This window comes from Lampetra fluviatilis, chromosome 5 (genome assembly GCF_964198595.1).
Source record: "Lampetra fluviatilis chromosome 5, kcLamFluv1.1, whole genome shotgun sequence".
Taxonomy (NCBI): Eukaryota; Metazoa; Chordata; class Hyperoartia; order Petromyzontiformes; family Petromyzontidae; genus Lampetra; species Lampetra fluviatilis.
In genome coordinates, this window is record NC_136279.1 from 19673620 (window position 1) to 19694458 (window position 20839).

General features: G+C 53.8%; 1 protein-coding gene across 2 annotated transcripts; it reads left to right on the plus strand.

Moving 5' to 3' along the window:
* Window positions 1-1026: 1026 nt before the first annotated feature.
* On the plus strand, window positions 1027-20624 carry LOC144932282 (extracellular serine/threonine protein kinase FAM20C-like). Of its 2 annotated transcripts, XM_078856224.1 has the most exons (10): window positions 1027-1620; window positions 3141-3277; window positions 4400-4478; window positions 5896-5988; window positions 8976-9091; window positions 9780-9960; window positions 13590-13699; window positions 15692-15773; window positions 16075-16134; window positions 19341-20624. In XM_078856224.1, the coding sequence occupies exons 1-10, from the start codon at window positions 1106-1108 to the stop codon at window positions 19702-19704; spliced, it is 1737 nt and encodes a 578-aa protein (XP_078712350.1). In that variant the 5' UTR covers window positions 1027-1105; the 3' UTR covers window positions 19705-20624. The 2 variants fall into 2 exon arrangements, with proteins under 2 accessions (XP_078712350.1, XP_078712351.1); XM_078856225.1 differs by lacking the exon at window positions 16075-16134.
* The last annotated feature ends 215 nt before the right edge of the window (window positions 20625-20839 follow it).

The following is a 20839-nucleotide window of genomic DNA, read 5'->3' on the forward strand; positions in this document are numbered from 1 at the left end:
GCGGACGCGGCTGCAGCTGCGAGGAGGAGGAGGAGGCGGTGATACTACGACGAACCTGGTCCCACATCTTCATCCATCCTCATCTGCCTACAGTCTATCCATACAGTCTATATCCCGACTGTCTATCCCATATAGACTATCCATACAGTCTCTCTGTACTGCCGATCTCATAGAGGCTATCCATACAGGCTATATCTATACTGTCTATCCAATATAGACTATACATACAGTTTATATATACTGTCGATATCATAGAGGCTATCCCTACAGTCTATATATACTGTCGATCTCATAGAGGTTATACATACAGTCTATATATATACTGTCGATATCATAGAGGTTATACATACAGGCTATCTATACTGTCGATCCGCTATTGCTCTCTCGCTCCTGACTCTCCCCACATATCCTTAGCCCCCCCGCTCCCCCCCCCCCCCCCTGGCCAAACGTCTCCCTCGCTCTCTCTTTTCTCTCCTCTCTCGGCTCTCCGTCCCCCCTCTACCCGCGTCTCCCACTCTCTCTATCTCTCGCTCCACTCTTCCTTATCTCTTCCCAAGCTCCCCTTTCCAATCTCACCCCCCTCCCATCTCCTCCCCCACCTCTCTCATTCTCCCCACTCACCCCACTCTCCTCCCCCCCTCTCTCTACCCATCGCTTTTCCATTGTCTCTCAATCCGTCTCTCTCCCCCCCACTCATCCTCTCCCCCAGTGTTTCTCTCTTTTTTTTTTACGATCAGTGGAAACAAGAAGATGCTCGGTGTATTCGGCACTTTGTTTCGGTCATCATTTCGTAAAATTGTTTTTTTTTTTAAACTGGGCTTTATGTAGCCCTCGCTCGCTCTTTTGCTCACTCTCTCGCTCGCTCTCTCGCTCTCTCTCTCACTCGCTCTCTCTCTCGCTCGTGTGTTTCTCTCGTTTCCCCACTCGGACGACTATCTCCCGACTCTCTCCTGCTCCTCCTATTCTCGCCATCTCCCTCATCTCGCACCTCCAATTAGCGCAGTTGGCTACGTACGGCGCGAAAGAAGTTCCACACACACACACCCTTTTCCCATCCACCTCCACTCTCATCTCTCCTATCCCCCCTCCCTCCTCTCGCGTCACGATGTCTCGCCGACTCCGCGTGCTGCTCGTGCTCCTCGTGCTGTTCGCCACGTGCGCGCTGCACCTCCTCCTGCACTTCACGGCTCCCGTCGAGAGCGTCTGGGACAAAGCGACGGGAGACTGTCCCTGCGCCCAGCAGCAGCATCAGCAGCAACATCGCCATCAGCAGCGTCATCAGCAGCAGCAGCAGGACGATGACCTCGAACAGAAGCAAAGGCTCGATCGCGAGGTCAAATTCGCAGACGCGAAGTCACATCGAGTTGCCTCCACCTCGTCGCCTCGTCCTCCTCATCCCCCGTCGTCGTCGTCGTCGTCACCAGCGCCATCATCGTCGTCCTCACCTCTGCTGGAGGAGCTGTTCAGACATCCCCTGTACGGGGGCCCTGCGCGGGAGGGGAGCAAGGGCGACGTTGATGATGGTGATGATGATGGGGATGATGATGGGGATGATGGTGAACTTCTCTTGAGTCCAGCGTCTGAGCCGCTTGACTCCGGCGAGCAGCGAGACGACGCGTGGTGAGGAGACAGTGCGCGTGTGGCCAACACCCGGTGGCGAGTGTCTGAATCGGTCCTGGGACTCCCCTGGGTTGACTCGGCCTCAAATGAGTACCCGGTTTGTAATCATCGGGCGTGGTGCCGGCCAACCACCCACCTCGTGCACCGTGCCGGCTTTCATAGGTGCTACTCGCTAACAGCTCTTGCCCCAACAGTCCGTCAAGGCTATACGGGGATCTTTATCTTTGTGTTGTCGCGGGGAGCGGTGGCGTAGCGGTAAGCGCATTGCGCTACGAACTCGGTGACCCGAGTTCAATTCCTCGCTCACGGCCACCAACATCAGTGACGAATATCTGAACCGGTCATGGACTTCCCCTAGGTCGACTCAGCCTCAAAATGCGTACCTGGGGAGACGAAGGCGGTCGGGCGTGGTATTGGTCTATCGGCACCCTCGTGTGCCGTGCCGATCTCAATGTTTGCTCGCTAACAGCACTTGCCCCAACAGTCTGTTATAGGCTATACGGGGGATCTTTGTATGCATGCAAGTTTGTGTACATTGATGTGTGTGAAGGTTTGTACGTGGGATGTGTGCACACTGTATCTAGAGGTCGCCTGAAGCTGCGTGTAAGATGATAATGGCAATGATGATGCTGCTTCTAATAATGATGGTGTTAATGATGCAACTGATGATGATGCTTCGGCTACTGCTAATGATGCTGCTAATGATTCTGCTGATGCTGCTACTACTAATGATGCTGCTGATGCTGCTGCTATGAGTGATGTTGTTGATGCTGCTGATTATGATGCTAATGATGCTGCTGCTTCTGCTGATGACGCTTCTGCTGATGATGCTTCTGCTGATGATGCTTCTGCTGATGATGCTGATGAGAATGATGCTGCCGCTGATGCTGCTGCTTCTGCTGATGACGCTTCTGCTGATGATGCTTCTGCTGATGATGCTCATGAGAATACTGTTGTTGATAATGATGATGCTTCTGCTGATGACGCTTCTACTGATGCTGCTGCTTCTGCTGATGTTGCTGCTGATGATGCTTCTGCCCATGATGCTGATGAGAATGCTGTTGTTGATTATGATGATGTTGCTGATTATGATACTAATGATGCTGCTGCAGATGCTGCTGCTTCTGCTGATGACGCTTCTGCTGATGATGCTTCTGCTGATGATGCTTCTGCTGATGCTGCTGCTTCTGCTGATGCTGCTGCTTCTGCTGATGATGCTTCTGCTGCTGCTTCTGCTGATGATGATGCTGATGCTGATGCTGCTGCTTCTGCTGATGACGCTTCTGCTGATGATGCTTCTGCTGATGCTGCTGCTTCTGCTGATGATGATGCTGATGCTGCTGCTTCTGCTGATGACGCTTCTGCTGATGATGCTTCTGCTGATGCTGCTGCTTTTGCTGATGACGCTTCTGCTGATGACGCTTCTGCTGATGATGCTTCTGCTGATGACGCTTCTGCTGATGATGCTGCTGCTGATGCTGCTTCTGCTGATGCTGCTGCTTCTGCTGATGATGCTGCAGGAGGGCTGATGGGGAGGAGGCCCCTGCGTGGCTGCGCTTCCATCGCGGCATCTCGCGAGGCGCCCTCTACCCACGCGCCTCTCCCGCACTGCCCGCGCTGCTGCGAGACCTCGCACGGCAGAGGATCGTGAGCGTCGGTGGGTGCCAGCTATGAGTGGTGTCTGCTATGAGTGGTGTCTGCTATGAGTGACGCCTGCTATGAGTGACAGCTGGCGGCAGGGTTCCAACTTCATCCGGAGCTGTCCAAGGCTCAGCTCCAGAAAGCACACATTATTTATTATTTATTTATTTGTTTCCTGGTGTGACGTCATTGGCGATGCCTGATGGCTCCGTGTGTGATGCCTGCAGAACACACATCCTGGTAGGAACCTCCTGGTTACACCAGCCCACAGGGGATTATTGTGTCTGTCCGTCCGTCGTGCATCCAAAAATGGGAGGGGAGGGGCTGGGTGGGGAGGGAGGGGCTGGGTGGTGAGGGTGGGGCTGGGTGGGGCATGGGGGGGGTGGGGCTGGGTGGGGAGGGGCTGGTCACCCCGTGGTGCGCTTATAAAACTCAACGTTTAACCTACTCACGCCGGCTTGTGCCCGCCCTCACAGTCGGGAATATTTGCGGAATACACCACGCCGCCATTGACCCTGGCCATTGACCGAGCAACCCAACGTTCCTACCAGCTCCCTCCGAAGGAATGTGTTGTATATCCGACTGAATATTGTCCGTCTCGCTGGTAAGCTGGAGTAGGTGGGACGTGATTAGTAAACTGGACTAGGTGTGCCGGGCCAGGATAGACCGAATCAAGCCCTGGCGATGCCTTTGAGTGATGGCTGCTACGTGAATTCGGTCAACTCCGCGCTTTTCCGTTCAGCTAGCACTCGCCAGTGATGTTACACAGGGTCGGGAATCGAACTGAGGTCGTGGAGTTCGGAGCGCAGCGCGCTAATCACTGCACACAACCATTTCTCCAACACTTATACACTCACGCATGCATACGTACACACACAAACACGTAAACACACTCACACACGGACGCACGCACACAAACTCACATCCACACTCACACATACACGCCCACAATGAAATACATACCCCCACACACACACATCAACACATGTACACACACACATGCGAACACACATGCCCACACACGCACTCACACACACACACATGTACACACACACCCACACACACACATGTACACACACACACGCGAACACACACACATGTACACCCACCCACACGCACACACACCCCCTGCCCGCAGTGATGAAGCCGGGCGGCACGCAGCTGAAGCTGGTGATGTCGCTGGAGAACGGGGGGCTCGCCCTGCTCAAGCCCATGAAGTAAGACTTGAGTCGGCACACCGCATCGAGCACGCTGGGGAGATGTTAACCCCCTCTCCCGGTGTGCAGGAGGTCGCGTGGGCTGGATCACGACCCTGACGCCCTGCTGTATCATGATTGTTTTTTTACCCTTTTATCTGGCAACAAAGCTGACACCTTTTTTACAAGGAGTAATGTTTGCATTGACCACAATACCTACAGTCGTAATGCAAACAAAAAACATAACTGACAACACTGGTCAACAAAAAAAACATTTTTTTCTGGCCTGGACGTTTGCAGCTGTTTTAGACTAATTTCAGGGTGCTGATTCCAAATCTGATCTCAGATTTGCTCTATCACATCTAATTTTTATGCTATCGGCATACCCCATTTTCATTGATTTTACCAGAAATTAACTCTGTCACTTATGATTGCAAGTTGTTGCGAGTCAGTGACTGCTTTAGTGTTAAAATATGGTGCTGTATTTTTAGGATAGTGTGTTTATAATATAATTTTATGTAGATATCCACATTTATTTAATATTTTTCTTCTGCAGTTTTTATTGAAAATGCAATCTTTGATATCTCAAAAACCTGATGTGATAGGCAAAAACTGATGCCAGATTTGGTATCAGCACCCCAAAATTACCTTAAAACCGTTGGAATACCTTATGCCAGAAAAAGTGTGTTGACCAGTGTAATGTATGCACTGTCCTTGAAATTGATTGGTCCACACCCGAGACAGCTTTCCTTAGAGCCTAGTCTCACATGGTGTTGGACCAGATGACGCCAAAAGGCGTATCGTTGGAGTTTGTGGTGTCTCTCTCTCTCTCTCTCCCCGTGGTGGTCGCGTGGATGTTTCTCCGGGTCCTCCGGTTTTTTTCCCCCCTCCACATTTAGAATCAACGTCAGGTGGCGTTAAGGGCCTTTGGCTGCTGTACGTTTCCACGTGGTGACGAGCCGCTTTCGTCGAAATGTCATAGCTCAGTGGGCATTGCCTGGTAAAATAAAATGTTAAGCTTAGTTTCTAGTTTACATATCGGTTGACTCTGCCCATGATCATCATCATCATACGCGTCATCATGATCATCATGTCGTCATCATCATTAACGTCACCATGAACATAATGAGCATTATCGATTGTCATGGCCATCGTCATTAACGTCACCATAATTGTTATTATTATTAATTCAATCATCGATTTCGTGGACATCATCATCATCATCCATCAGTGTCATCATTGTCAGTAATACCATTAGAATCAATGTAATGGCCAGTATCATCATCATCATCCGCTTCATCATCATCAATGCCATGAGCATCATGATGGTCTCAGATGATGATGAGACATAATAGATCATGAAAATAATGACGCCTATAACATCGATGGCGATGATAGCGTTGATGATGATCATCATCATCACATTGTGTGTCGTCAGACAGAATCGGGACCAGGAGACATCCCCGGATTTTTTTTACTTCTCCGACTTAGAGCGACACAACGCAGAGATTGCAGCCTTCCACCTGGACAGGTGAGGGGATGGGGGTGGGGTTATATGCACACACAAACAAATACAAACATCCCCTGTGTAGCTTTTAACAGACTGTTGGGGCAAGTGCTGTTACCGAGCACCTACGAAGCCCGCAACGGCACACGAGAGGGTGGGTGGCCAACACCACGCCCGGCCGCCTTTGTCTCCCGAGTGGCGGTGATTACTACACACCGTACCAGGTACTCATTTGAGGCTGAGTCCACCTAGGGGAGGCCCGGGACCGGTTCAGATAATCGTCACTTGGTGGTGGCCGTGAGCGGGAATCGAATTCGAGTCGCCAGGTTCATGGCGCAGCGCTAACCACTACACCACCGCTCTCCCGTGACACACGCACACGTGTGTACACATATACAAAGACAAAGATCCCCCGTGTAGCCTTAACAGACTGTAGGGGCAAGTGCTGTTCGCGAGCACCTATGAAGGCCGGAGCAGTACACGAGGGGGCGGATGGCCAGCACCACGCCCGACCGCCTTTGTATCGCCAGTGGCGATGCTTACACACCGCACCAGGTACTCATTTGAGGCTGAGTCGACCTAGGGGAGGTCCAGGACCGGTTCAGATCATCGTCACTGATGTTGGCCGTGAGCGGGAAGCGAACCCGGAACGCCGGGTTCGTAGCGCAGCGCGCTAACCGCGACACCACCGATTCCCAGACACACACACACGCACACAGTTCACACGGCGAGCAGCACACGTGATGGATGATGAGGATGCAAGGTTCACGGACTGGCACGGGCTCTGCCAATTTCCTCTAATCTCCTGCCAAGACAACGGTCACATTCCACCCACACACGGAGCCCAATCACGGCCATTATTATTCCACCATCGAGAGAGAAGGGAGAGAGGGCTTGGGGTGGTCTCAGACGAGGTGTGTGTGTGCGTGTTGCAACAATGTTAGATCTCTGTTGCCGCTGCGATCCGAGTTCGATTCTCGATCACGGCCACCAACACCGAGTGACGATTATCTGAACCAGGTCCTGGGCCTCCCCTAGGTCGACTCGGCCTCAAAATGCATACCTGGGCCGGCGAACAGCACTTGCCCCAACAGTCTGTTAAGGCTACACGGGGGATCTTTGTCTTTGATGTCTGCTGCTGCTGCCTGAGCTGAGCTTAGACAATGAATACCAGCTTCGCTGAAGATGAGGCTGATTGGCCCTTTGAAGTTTACGGAGAGGACGGGAAGGACTGAATTATTTCGGCCGGCTGGAGTTAGTCACAAAGCAGTGGACACGTGACTTTAATTTGTATAATAAAAAAAGAGAGTTCATTTTTACCGCTGTACAATGGCAATCAGCATGCACGCAGACACATGCATTCAACAAAGATCCCCCGTATAGCCTTTAAACAGACTGTTGGGGCAAGTGCTGTTAGCGAGCAGCACCTATGAAGGGCGGCATGGCATACCACGAGGTGTCGAGATCAAAACCACGCCCGGCCGCCTTTGTCTCCCTAGTGGCGATGTTAATACACCGCACCAGGTACTCATTTGAGGCTGAGTCGAGCTAGGGGAGGCCCAGGACTGGTTCAGATAATCGTCACTGGTGTTGGCTGTGAGCGGGAATCGAACCCAGGGTGCCAGGTTCGTGGCGCAGCGTAGCGCTAACCGCTAGACCACCGCTCCCCACACACACGCGCAGACACACACAGACACACACACGCGCGCAGACACACACAGACACACGCCCAGACACACACACACGCGCAGAGACACACAGACACACACAGACACACACACACGTGCGCGCAGACACACACACGCGCGCAGAGACACACAGACACACACACACGCGCAGAGACACACAGACACACACACACGCGCAGAGACACACAGACAGACACACACGCGCGCGCAGACACACACAGACACACACAGACACACACACACGCGCAGAGACACACAGACACACACAGACACGCACACAGACACACACACACTTTCACGCGCGCAGACACACAGACACACAAACACGCGCGCGCAGACACACACGCGCAGAGACACGCAGACACACACAGACACAAACACAGACACACACACAGACACACACGCGCGCAGACACACAAAGACACACGCGCGCGCAGACACACACAGACACACACACACGGACACACGCCCAGAGTAAAGAGACGCGGCTCTGTTTGACCACGTTGACAATGAATAACAATTTTAATCTCTCGCCCGTCGTCCCCAATGTTTCGCCACGGCATTTTGTCGAAGCGGCAAAACCCCCCCGGGTGGTCCAGCGTGACCCCAGCTCCAGCCTCTCCGTTCAAACATTGACGCCGCTGCTGCTGAGAAACTGCTGGGGGTGGGGGGGGGGGTAACAGCAACAGTAAATTACAATCACAGAGTGAAAGACAAAGATCACAGCCCACACCCCCCCCCCCCTCTCTCTACCCCCCCCCCACCTCATTACACATCAGGTCTCAAACCCCCCCCACCCCCTCCCCTTTTTGACGCAATCCTCTTTTCGTCAGTGACGAGGAGTCGCCTCTCAGCTGCTTCGCACCGCACTGACGACAGCACAACAAAAACAACAACAAAAAACAACAACAACAAAAACAACAACAAAAAAACAACAAAAACAAAAACAACAACAAAAACAACAACAACAAAACAACAAAAACAAAAACAACAACAACAACAAAAACAACAACAACAAAAACAACAACAAAAAAACAACAAAAACAAAAACAACAACAACAAAAACAACAACAAAAACAAAAACAACAACAACAAAAACAACACAACTGGCCGCGGGTGTCGTTGGAAACCAAAAAATCGCGGGCGACCGGAGGGGCTAAGAGGGCAACGTTCCGGTTTGCCGGCGTCACGGTCACCGAGCACAGAAGGGCGGTGGGGGGGGGCACAATGGTTCACAGAATGCCGGGCAGTCAGCAACAAGCGGCACTTTTGAAGCGGCGAGTGACGCGCTCGCCCCGTGTGCCTCCCCCCCCCCCCCCCCAGGATCCTGGACTTTCGCCGCGTTCCGCCCGTCTCTGGGAGACTCCTGAACCTCACGAGGGAAATCCGCGACATCAGCAAGGACAAGAAGCTCCTCAAGACATTCTTCATCTCGCCAGGTGCTCGGAGGTGACCCCCCCCCCCCCCGGCTTCCGATTCCCGCTCACGGCCAAAACCGGCGACCTTTGTCTGAACCGGTTCTGGGCTGACTCCCTGAGGCTCGAATGTAGTAAACATCGCCACTGGGGAGACAAAGGCGGCCCTGGCGGGGTGCTGGCCACCCACTTCCCTCGTGTGCCGCACCGGCCTTCATAGGTACTACTCGCGAACAGCACTTGTGCAAGGCTACACGGGGGATCTTTGTCTCTTGTCAGCGCCGGGTTGGTAGCGCAGTGCGCTGACTGCTGCAACACCGCTCCCCACGCGCGCACGCAAATACAAAGACCCCCCATATAGCCTTGACATACTTTCGGGGCAAGTGCTGTTGGTTGAGCACCTGTGAAGGCCAACACGGCACACGAGGGGGTAGGTGGCCAGCACCACGCCCGGCTGCCTTTGTCTCCCCACTGGCGATGTTTACACACAGCACCAGACATTCATTTGAGGCTGAGTCGACCTAGGGGATGCCCAGGACCGGTTTAATCGTTACTGGTGGTGGCCGTGAGCGGGAATCGAACTCGGATCACCGGGGTTCGTAGTGCAGCGCAGCGCTAACCGTTACACGACCACTACATACTCTCACACGCACACACGCACGTACGTCTAACCACGGTGTCGAACCCTCGGCCCGTGTCCTTCTCTCCACAGCCAACAACGTGTGCTTCTACGGCGAGTGCTCCTACTACTGCTCCACGGAGCACGCGCTGTGCGGGCGGCCCGACCAGCTGGAGGCCTCGCTGGCCGCCTTCCTGCCCGACACGGCCGAGGCGCCACGCAAGTCGTGGCGAAACCCGTGGCGCCGGTCGTACAACAAGCGGCGCAAGGCCGAGTGAGTGCGGTGAGAGAGAGAGAGGGGGGAATGAGCGTGGTGAGAGAGAGGGGGCAGAGTGAGTGTGGTGAGAGAGAGGGGGCAGAGTGAGTGTGGTGAGTGAGAGGGGGGTGAGTGAGTGTGGTGAGTGAGAGGGGCGAGTGAGTGTGGTGAGAGAGGGGGGGAGTGAGTGTGGTGAGTGAGAGGGGGGAGTGAGTGTGGTGAGTGAGAGGGGGGTGAGTGAGTGTGGTGAGTGAGAGGGGGGAGTGAGTGCGGTGAGAGAGAGAGGGGGGGCAGAGTGAGTGTGGTGAGAGAGAGAGAGAGGGGGCAGAGTGAGTGTGGTGAGAGAGAGAGGGGGGAGTGAGTGCGGTGAGAGGGGCTGAGTGAGTGTGGTGAGAGAGAGGCGAGTGAGTGCGGTGAGTGAGAGGGGGCTGAGTGAGTGTGGTGAGAGAGAGGGGGATGAGTGAGTGCGGTGAGTAAGAGGGGGCTGAGTGAGTGTGGTGAGTGAGAGGCGAGTGAGTGGGTTGAGTGAGAGGGGGCTGAGTGAGTGTGATGAGAGAGAGGGGGGTGAGTGAGTGTGGTGAGAGAGAGGGGGGCTGAGTGAGTGTGGTGAGTGAGAGGGGGGAGTGAGTGTGGTGAGTGAGAGGGGGGAGTGAGTGTGGTGAGTGAGAGGGGGGTGAGTGAGTGTGGTGAGTGAGAGGGGGGAGTGAGTGCGGTGAGAGAGAGAGGGGGGGCAGAGTGAGTGTGGTGAGAGAGAGAGAGAGGGGGCAGAGTGAGTGTGGTGAGAGAGAGAGGGGGGAGTGAGTGCGGTGAGAGGGGCTGAGTGAGTGTGGTGAGAGAGAGGCGAGTGAGTGCGGTGAGTGAGAGGGGGCTGAGTGAGTGTGGTGAGAGAGAGGGGGATGAGTGAGTGCGGTGAGTAAGAGGGGGCTGAGTGAGTGTGGTGAGTGAGAGGCGAGTGAGTGGGTTGAGTGAGAGGGGGCTGAGTGAGTGTGATGAGAGAGAGGGGGGTGAGTGAGTGTGGTGAGAGAGAGGGGGGCTGAGTGAGTGTGGTGAGTGAGAGGGGGGAGTGAGTGTGGTGAGTGAGAGGGGGGAGTGAGTGTGGTGAGTGAGAGGGGGGTGAGTGAGTGTGGTGAGTGAGAGGGGGGAGTGAGTGTGGTGAGTGAGAGGGGGCTGAGTGAGTGTGGTGAGAGAGGGGGGGCTGAGTGAGTGTGGTGAGAGAGAGGGGGGCTGAGTGAGTGTGGTGAGTGAGAGGGGGGAGTGAGTGTGGTGAATGAGAGGGGGCTGAGTGAGTGTGGTGAGAGAGGGGGGGCTGAGTGAGTGTGGTGAGAGAGAAGGGGGCTGAGTGAGTGTGGTGAGTGAGAGGGGGGAGTGAGTGTGGTGAGTGAGAGGGGGCTGAGTGAGTGTGGTGAGAGAGGGGGGGCTGAGTGAGTGTGGTGAGAGAGAGGGGGCAGAGTGAGTGTGGTGAGTGAGAGGGGCGAGTGAGTGTGGTGAGTGAGAGGGGGCTGAGTGAGTGTGGTGAGAGAGGGGGGCTGAGTGAGTGTGGTGAGTGAGAGGGGGCTGAGTGAGTGTGGTGAGAGAGAGGGGGCAGAGTGAGTGTGGTGAGAGAGAGGGGGGTGAGTGAGTGTGGTGAGTGAGAGGGGGTGAGTGAGTGTGGTGAGAGAGAGGGGGGCTGAGTGAGTGTGGTGAGAGAGAGGGGGCAGAGTGAGTGTGGTGAGAGAGAGGGGGGTGAGTGAGTGTGGTGAGTGAGAGGGGGTGAGTGAGTGTGGTGAGAGAGAGGGGGGCTGAGTGAGTGTTGTGAGAGAGAGGGGGCAGAGTGAGTGTGGTGAGTGAGAGGGGAGTGAGTGAGTGTGGTGAGTGAGAGGGGCGAGTGAGTGTGGTGAGTGAGAGGGGGGAGTGAGTGTGGTGAGTGAGAGGGGGTGAGTGAGTGTGGTGAGTGAGAGGGGGGAGTGAGTGCGGTGAGAGAGAGGGGGCTGAGTGAGTGTGGTGAGAGAGAGGGGGGCTGAGTGAGTGTGGTGAGTGAGAGGGGGGAGTGAGTGTGGTGAGTGAGAGGGGGGTGAGTGAGTGTGGTGAGTGAGAGGGGGCTGAGTGAGTGTGGTGAAAGAGGGGGGGCAGAGTGAGTGTGGTGAGTGAGAGGGGGCAGAGTGAGTGTGGTGAGAGAGGGGGCTGAGTGAGTGTGGTGAGTGATAGGGGGGAGTGAGTGTGGTGAATGAGAGGGGGGTGAGTGAGTGTGGTGAGTGAGAGGGGGCAGAGTGAGTGTGGTGAGAGAAAGGGGGCAGAGTGAGTGTGGTGAGTGAGAGGGGGTGAGTGAGTGTGGTGAGTGAGAGGGGGGAGTGAGTGCGGTGAGAGAGAGGTGAGTGAGTGTGGTGAGAGAGAGGGGGGAGTGAGTGTGGTGAATGACAGGGGGGTGAGTGAGAGGGGGCAGAGTGAGTGTGGTGAGAGAAAGGGGGCAGAGTGAGTGTGGTGAGTGAGAGGGGGTGAGTGAGTGTGGTGAGTGAGAGGGGGGAGTGAGTGCGGTGAGAGAGAGGTGAGTGAGTGTGGTGAGAGAGAGGGGAGAGTGAGTGTGGTGAGAGAGAGGGGCGAGTGAGTGTGGTGAGAGAGAGGGGGGAGTGAGTGCGGTGAGAGAGAGGTGAGTGAGTGTGGTGAGAGAGAGGGGGGAGTGAGTGCGGTGAGAGAGAGGTGAGTGAGTGTGGTGAGAGAGAGGGGGGAGTGAGTGTGGTGAATGAGAGGGGGGTGAGTGAGAGGGGGCAGAGTGAGTGTGGTGAGAGAAAGGGGGCAGAGTGAGTGTGGTGAGAGAGGGGGGCTGAGTGAGTGTGGTGAGAGAGAGGGGGCAGAGTGAGTGTGGTGAGTGAGAGGGGGTGAGTGAGTGTGGTGAGTGAGAGGGGGGAGTGAGTGCGGTGAGAGAGAGGTGAGTGAGTGTGGTGAGAGAGAGGGGCGATTGAGTGTGGTGAGAGAGAGGGGGCAGAGTGAGTGTGGTGAGAAAGAGGGGGCAGAGTGAGTATGGTGAGTGAGAGGGAGCTGAGTGAGTGTGGTGAGTGAGAGGGGGGTGAGTGAGTGTGGTGAGTGAGTGAGAGGGGCGAGTGAGTGTGGTGAGAGAGAGGGGGCAGAGTGAGTGTGGTGAGTGAGAGGGGGGTGAGTGAGTGTGGTGAGTGAGAGGGGCGAGTGAGTGTGGTGAGAGAGGGGGGAGTGAGTGTGGTGAGTGAGAGGGGGGTGAGTGAGTGCGGTGAGAGAGAGGGGCCGAGTGAGTTGTCACTTTTCTCAATGAATGGGCCCGAAGATTTTAAAGCCTTAAAATTTGTTTTGTTATATAAATATATATATACATTTACATATATCTGTTTTAAATATATACAAGGCCCTACAATTATACCCAGTTTCGGCTAGCTGGCTGGATTCCTGGCTGCGGATTTCTTGAACCAGTCCTGCCCGCCGGTCGACTCAGCCTCAAACGAGTACCTGGTGCAATGTGTAACATCGCCACTGGGGAGACAAAGGGGGCCGGGGCGTGCTGCTGGCCACCCACCCCCTCGTGCGCCGTGCCGGCCTTCATAGGCGCTACTCGCGAACAGCACTTGCCCCAACACTCTGTACAAGGCTACGTGGGTGATCTTTGCCTTTGCGTGGTGTGGTTGTGTCGGGCGGTGGCGGATCAGCTGGGAGGTTGACCCCGACTACTGCGACGAGGTGAAGCGGACGCCGCCGTACAACTCCGGCAAGCGGCTCCTGGACGTCGTCGACATGAGCATCTTCGACTTCCTCACAGGCACGGCCTGCCTCGGCCTCCCCCAGTGACCGATTATCCCAGTAGCAAAAGTAGCTACATCATGATACGGGGCCCCGCAACTTTCAAGGGCCCCCCGCGCTAAATGCTTTCAAGCTGTGAATTCCGGTTCAGTGATTCTGCACTCGCTCTATTACTATAGTACTACACCCCCTTCAACTTTTATGAACGACCGGATGTTTAAGGTTAGCGATTTGTCGTATTATCTGGCTGCGAAGCGAATGAGAAAATACAATAACTTTATTATGCAAGTTTAACATTTGCGTTTTAATATTTATTAGTTTTTCTTAAAATTAGGCCCCCCTTTATAACATTTGCTACAGGCCCCGCACTAGCTTAATCCGGCCCTGGGCCTCCCCTCTAAGCCCAGTGTGGTGGCCCCTGGTGGCCTTTAGTGCGGCCTTGACGCATCCCATCGTGCTGCTGTAGTTTATACTTTAGTTGTTTATGTAGTTTATACTTTAGTTTTCTACGTGGTTGTTTAGTAACTGCAGCTACATACTATTAACATTCCTTTCCTTTGTTAATGCTACCCCCCTTCCCCCTCCCTTTGATGCTGCTAATCCTGCATAATGCACGGGCATAATATTAATTTGAAACCCCCCCGCCCACCTCCTACGCATTTTCCATATGCTAAATTCCTCTTGATATGCAAATTATTTTGTCAAGGCGCTCTTCTTCCCACCTCCCCCCCCTCCAACCCAGCTTAAATATACGCTCCAAGCTTGGTGGTGTTTCATTCTTCACCTGAGGACGGCTGCTTGCGTTGTGGCCGAAACGTCGTGAGAATTATTTTTTATTTTATTTTATTACTTCCCTTCTACGTGACTTTACCGAAAGAACCAAGAAGAGGAACTCTGATAATATATGCACTGTCCTTGAAATTGATTGGTCCACACCCGAGACCGCTTTCTTTAGAGCCTAGTCTCACATGATGTTGGACCAGATGCCAGATAAAAGGGTAAAACACCAATTATCATATTTTGTTACTGGCAAATGAGGTTTCAATGGTCTAGACCGGTTTTTCTCAATCTTTTGGATGGGGGGGAAACCCCCCCCCCCCCCCCATTAAGACCACTTCTGCCCCCCCCTCCTCCACCTCCTCCACCTCTTCCACCTCCCCTGTGCCATAAACACAACGATGGCTGCTCCGGCCACAGCACCAGGAATTGACCTGTCGATGTCTGCACGCAATGGGGTGTTTGGCCAGGCATTCGTTGCGTGTTGTCTATTCGTGTTTGTCACCGCAACGCGGCTGGCACCGATGGATCCGTGCACATACACAATCGCAGTTTCTCCTGCACGGTGTCCATGCCCACAGCCTGCCCTCCCCCCCCCCCCATTAAAGAGGCTTCGTCTCGCCCAAATGGGGAGGCTTCCGCGGGTAAGAGACCTGTGGCTCTCGACCGAGCGCTGGAGCACGAGGTCTCGTTCTTGAACTCTAGCCCTACCACGAGCCTTGAACCCCAACGCGACATACCTCTAAACCCCCGCCATCACCCTGTGCGCGACCCTAACTGATGCAACCACGGGCCTACGCCTTCAGCTCGCCCGAATCGTCATCACAATGACACCCATAGCTCAAGCTCGAGCCGTACATAAACCCTAAATTCAATAAATCTAGGAGCAAACCTGGAAAAGCAGCTGCGAGTAGCAGCAACATCATCAATACCAGCTAACATCACACGCCTCGCCAAAGAGAAGCAGTTCCAGCCATCGCATTAGGGGTGAGTTAATTACATGTTTGACCAAATATAGCGGGCTCATTTTTAAGTTGATCATTTTGTATGGCCCGCGAATGATGTTACAAATATCCAAATGGCCCTTAGCAGAAAAAATGTTCCCCACCCCTACAACCGCCCGGCCTCTCCCGTGCACGGAGCTCATTCAGGCGAGGCGGTGTGGCCGGCTCGTTCGGTGCTCGGGGGCGTAAACTGCCGCCGGGCAACACTCGGCTCTGTCCGCGGCGTGCAGGGAACATGGACAGACACCACTACGAGACGTTCGAGAAGTTCGGCAACAACACCTTCCTCCTGCACCTGGACAACGGACGCGGGTAGGCGGGGGGTTAGAGGGACAGAGGATGAGCAGGTCGATAGACGGATGGACGGTAGGACAGAGAGACGGATGGACAGATGGATGGACGGACAGGTGAATGGATAGAGAGACGTGTCGACGGAAGATTGGATGGACGGACATACGGATGGAGAGAGGGGCAAACAGATGGATAGAGAAATGGATAGGCTGTGTGGGTGGGTGGGTGAGTAGATGAGTTGGTGGGTGGGTGAGTTTATGGGTGGGTGAGTTTGCGCGACACTGCCTGCATGATACCCCGCCCGTGTGTGTCTGTGCCCCAGGTTCGGGAAGCACTCGCATGATGAAATATCCATCCTGGCACCACTCATCCAGTGCTGCGTGTAAGTGAACGTCATCTTCATCACCACCACCATTGTTATCATCATCATATGTGACGTCATCATCCTCGCCAGTGTTGTAATCATCATCAGTGTCATCGTTATGACCGCCTCTGCCACATTCAACATCACCACTCGTGACGATCATTGTCATCTCACCTTCGCTTGATGTGAGCACCTCCATCTCCATCACGTGGAATACATCGATACATCGAGCGAGCGGTGGGGCAGTGGTTAACGCTACGCGCTGTGAACCCGGACGCGCGAGTTCGATTCCGGACTGTGTTTAACATCGATGGCGATTATTATCTGGGCCTTCCCCCACATTCACCAACCCACACTGACCATCGTGGTGAAGTATGTCAAGAATCCCACATGACATACACGACTTGGGGGTGGGGAGAGGGAGTCCTTTATCTAGAAGTAGACAGATCGTGGGTCACCGTCAGTATCTTATCACATCAATTAATTTCTCAGTGAACGTATTATTCGCATGGGTTTGGCTCGCTCGTATAGAAGTGAAAAAGGTGCCACGTGACACGCATCACGCAAAGCCAGGGGCGTCCCTAGGGTATGGCGAATTGGGGGGGGGGAGGGGGTGGCGCCCGCCCCAGGCCCCGCACTTTGGGGGGCGTGGGGCACGCTTCGACGTCACGGTGTCAGATGTAATACTCCCGGTTTATTCTGAAGGCGTCTAGGGGAGGGGGGCAGACGGTGTGGGGTTCGCCCCGGGCCCCGCACCTCCCCCCCCCCATGGACAGCCCTGACCACACGCACAACTCTAGAGCTTCCGCCGGCAGTGGCGTTAAGCGAGCAGTTTCAAGGCTGCGCCTTTACTTTTTATGTTATCATCACCATCTCACCGTCATAATCTTCTATGGTTCTTTCGTTTAAAAAAAAATGCTTTGCCGAAAGAACCATAGAATATGAATTCCTGCAGTCACCAAAGTTTTCAGTCAAAATATAACCATCATCATCATCGTCACCCCCTTCTCTTGGTGACTGGGTAGAGCGCCCCAGGGGCTGCCAGTCACCACTTCTGCAGAGGCACGGACGCTGCAACAGTAGTTTTAGTAGAAACACGGATCACCGCAAACTTAATAACACATTAGGGGCCGTCCATAAATTATGTCACGCACCTAGGGGTGGGGGGGGGGGTCAGACATTTGTGACGATGTTTGACGAGGGGGGGGGGTTGAGAAATGTGACGTCACATCAAAATGCGCAACTTTGAATAAATATAGACAACACGTTCTACTTAATTAAATATACTTTTTAATAAATGTTTTCTCCTACAACATCAGAGTGCAGCGCCACATTAAATACGCACTACAATGACAATAGTTTACAGCGATTTGAAGCATGTTTTATTTTCAAAATGGAAATATGGTTTTGGGGGGGGGCAGAGGTTTGTGACGTCATATTTGAGGGGGAGTGGGTCTGACTTTTTGTGACGTCGTGTAACGAGGGGAGTGGTGGGGGGGTAAAAAAAATCGTCCAAAATCGCGTGACGTCATTTATGGACGGCGCCCCCTGAGTCAAAAACGCGAATACTAATAAAGTATTTTTTTCGGAGGGTGGCAGTGATAACTTGATGGCGGATAATGAAGGTGGTGTGGTTTTGAAATCAATCTCGAACTGGTAGCCAGTCAGTGGCGTCGCTGTCGAGTGTCAAGGCGGTGCAACTTCACCAGAGGCCCCGGGTCGGAGGAGCTGCGAAGGCCACTGGGATTGGAAAGAGAGGGCCCAGTGTCATCCCTTGCATCATGACCCAGAGTCATCACGCTTCTACGCCACTTGCAAGTCAATGGAGGGAATTGAGTATTTTGGCTGAGATCCATATTTTACAAGCTACGACTTAAAGTTTTTTTTACCTCGTCCAGATTTAGGAGGGTCCTGCCACGTTGGCTAGGAGATGTTTACTACCTCGTTTGGTTCTATCGTTATTTAATTCATTTTTTTTCTACGTGCCTTTACCGAAAGAACCAAAGAGTAATTCCTGCAGTCACGAAAGCTTCGAATGTAATGAATCAGTATTGCTAAATAATGTTAAAACAAGGTTAAGTATTACTAAATAATGTTAAAACAAAGTTAAAACAAAGTTGTACCATTATTTAGGTATTAGATGTTAACTACCTCGCTTGGTATACAGGAGGTCGTGGGTTCGCTCCCGACCCTGACGCCTGCTGTGTATTTGTCGTTTGCGCGTCTCTCTCCCCGTGGTCGCGTGGATTTATCTCCAATTCTTCCAGTTTTTCCCTCCACATTTAGAAACGTGGCGTTGTAAGTATTTGGCTGCTATAAATTTCCATGCGATAAGCCAATTCGCTGAGCTATCATTTGTGGACAGGTTGTTTCTGAAAAAGAGCGACATCGCTCAGTGGCCCTTACCTGGTGCCTGTTTACTCGGAGTTTGCGTGTTTCTCTCCACGCGGTCGAGTGGATTTTTCTCCAGCTCCTCCGATTTTTCCCTCCACATTTATGAACGTCCATTTAGAGAGTATACGTTTTCATGTTTATATGTTTATCAGCCTATTGGTGATGAGCGATTATACAAAGTGGGAGGGGAAAAAAGCGGAGCACAACCCACACGTGAGAGGGAGCAACGCTCGATCTCCGTGCTGATGGAAGCAGATGGTGATTAGTCAGTCCGTCTTGCTGGACCGCCTTTTCCTGGCAAGCCAGGGTATGGCACCACCTCTACGCCCGTGAGAAGGGAGTTTTCACAACATCCGCGTGTGGTCCACCAACCCCTGCTGCTGCCTCCACAGTGCTGGATAACAGGCGTTGAGTTGCTTCGTCCATTGTCCAGTACTTGTGCACTTCTGCCAAAAGGAGCAGTATCATCAACAGATAATGTTTAGTCGTAATAATAGTAGCAGTCATTAATATGATCATCATCACTGCCACCCTCCCCCGCTCCCCCACCCTCTCTCCCCCGCTCCCCCACCCTCTCTCACCCGCTCCCCCACCCTCTCTTCCACTCTCTCCCCCCACTCCACCCCGCACCTCCACCCTCCGCTCCACCCTCTCACTTCACCCGCTTCACGCTCCCGGTCCCCCCCTCCACCTTCTCGCGCCCGCTCCACCCTCTCACTCCTCCACCCTCCTGGCTCCATCCTCCCGTCCCACCGCCAACTCCACCCCCCCGCTCCACCCCTCTCCCCCACCATCTCATTCCTCCTCCACCCCCCCACCCCCACGAACAGCGTGCGTCGCTCCACGCTGTCGCGCCTGTCGCTGTTGTCGCGTGCCCCGCTGCTGCTCAGCTCGCTGATGCGCGAGAGCGGCGCCGGCGACCCCGTGGCCCCGCTGCTGCCCGAGAGGCACCTCGCGGCCCTCGACCGCCGCGTCGCGCGCGTCCTCTCCGCCGCGAGCGACTGCCTCGAGAGGCACGGCCGAGCGAGCGTCTTCCGCTACGGCGCAGCCGCCGCCGCCGCCGCTACCTCCGCCGCGGCCGTCACGGAGGAGATGAAGAGGGGACGGCGGCACAAGCATCAGCAGAAGCAGAAGCAGCAGCAGCAGCGAATTCACGAGTGGGACAAGGCGCCCAGGAACGTCGCGCGAAGGTAGCGTTGGTGGCGGTGGAGCAGCGTCGACCAGGGCGGGCGGCAGTGACAGGGGCAGCAGCAGCAGCAGGAACAAACTGTTGCACCGGCAGCAGAAGTGGCAACGGCAGCAGCAACAATGGAGAGTAACTGCTGCATCCTGAAAAGCAGCACAACCAGCAGCAGCAGCGAGGGTAATAACAGCTGCGACTGCAGCAGAAGCAACAGCAGCAGCAACTGCTGCTTCTGCAACAGCTGCAGCAGGAACAGCAGCTATGGCCCGACAACTCTTTGACTAAATCGAATCTCGTCAGCTGCTCCGGCGACACGGTAGCAACAGTTACGTGCGCGTGCAGCATCATCCACAGCATTGTCAACATAAGCAGCAGCAGCAGTAACGGCAGCAGCGACAGCCACATTGCTCAACAGTGACAACAGCCACAACATTCTCAAGCAGCAGGAGCAACAAAATCAGCAGCAGCATCAGCCACATTCCTCACAGTAGCAACAGCAGCGTCAGCAAATCTAAGGGTGTCAAAAACTAATGCACGATTGTGTCACTCGATTCTCGGTTTTGTTTTGATGGTTTTTTGTCCTCTCCTGCGACGTTGTTCCGATCGTGCCACCACCGGTGTCGCGTCACGAGCCTTAGAATCCCATCGCAGGGCGGCCCGTGGAAGCGGCTATCACGGAGTTACTTCCGAGACTCTGTCGCGGGAGTAACGCTCGCCACACGACGGCCAAACCGACAGTCTCACTCCAGTGACGTGCAACATCAAAAGGCATTGTGGGTGCGTGCGTGTGTTATGAGACATAGATTTGAAACTTTCGTGACTGCAAGGATTCATATTCTTAGGTTTTTTCGGTAAAGTCACGTAGGTAAAAAATGAAAATTAATACAAGTAAAATAAAAAATAAAAATCACGACGTTTCGGAGGCGACGGAAGCTTGTATTGCCTCCGAAACGTCGTGATTTTTATTTTATTTTTATTTTACTTTTATTAATTTTCATTTTTTACCTACGTGACTTTACCGAAAAAACCTAAGAATATGTTATGAGACCACCAATTCAGTACACTTGAGAACTCGCATTATTCACAGAAAGCGAACTCAGGTCTTTTAGCGTTGACGGTTTAGCGTTTCCGACCTCAGCATCTCCC

Excerpts from the sequence above, each read along its gene's own strand:
- LOC144932282 (XM_078856224.1), top strand. The coding sequence starts at position 1,106 with ATGTCTCGCCGACTCCGCGTGCTGCTCGTGCTCCTCGTGCTGTTCGCC. Across the intron at positions 1,621-3,140 it reads GAGCAGCGAGACGACGCGTG|GAGGGCTGATGGGGAGGAGG; the intron begins GTGAGGAGACAG and ends ATGATGCTGCAG. Across the intron at positions 9,961-13,589 it reads AACAAGCGGCGCAAGGCCGA|CTGGGAGGTTGACCCCGACT; the intron begins GTGAGTGCGGTG and ends GTGGCGGATCAG.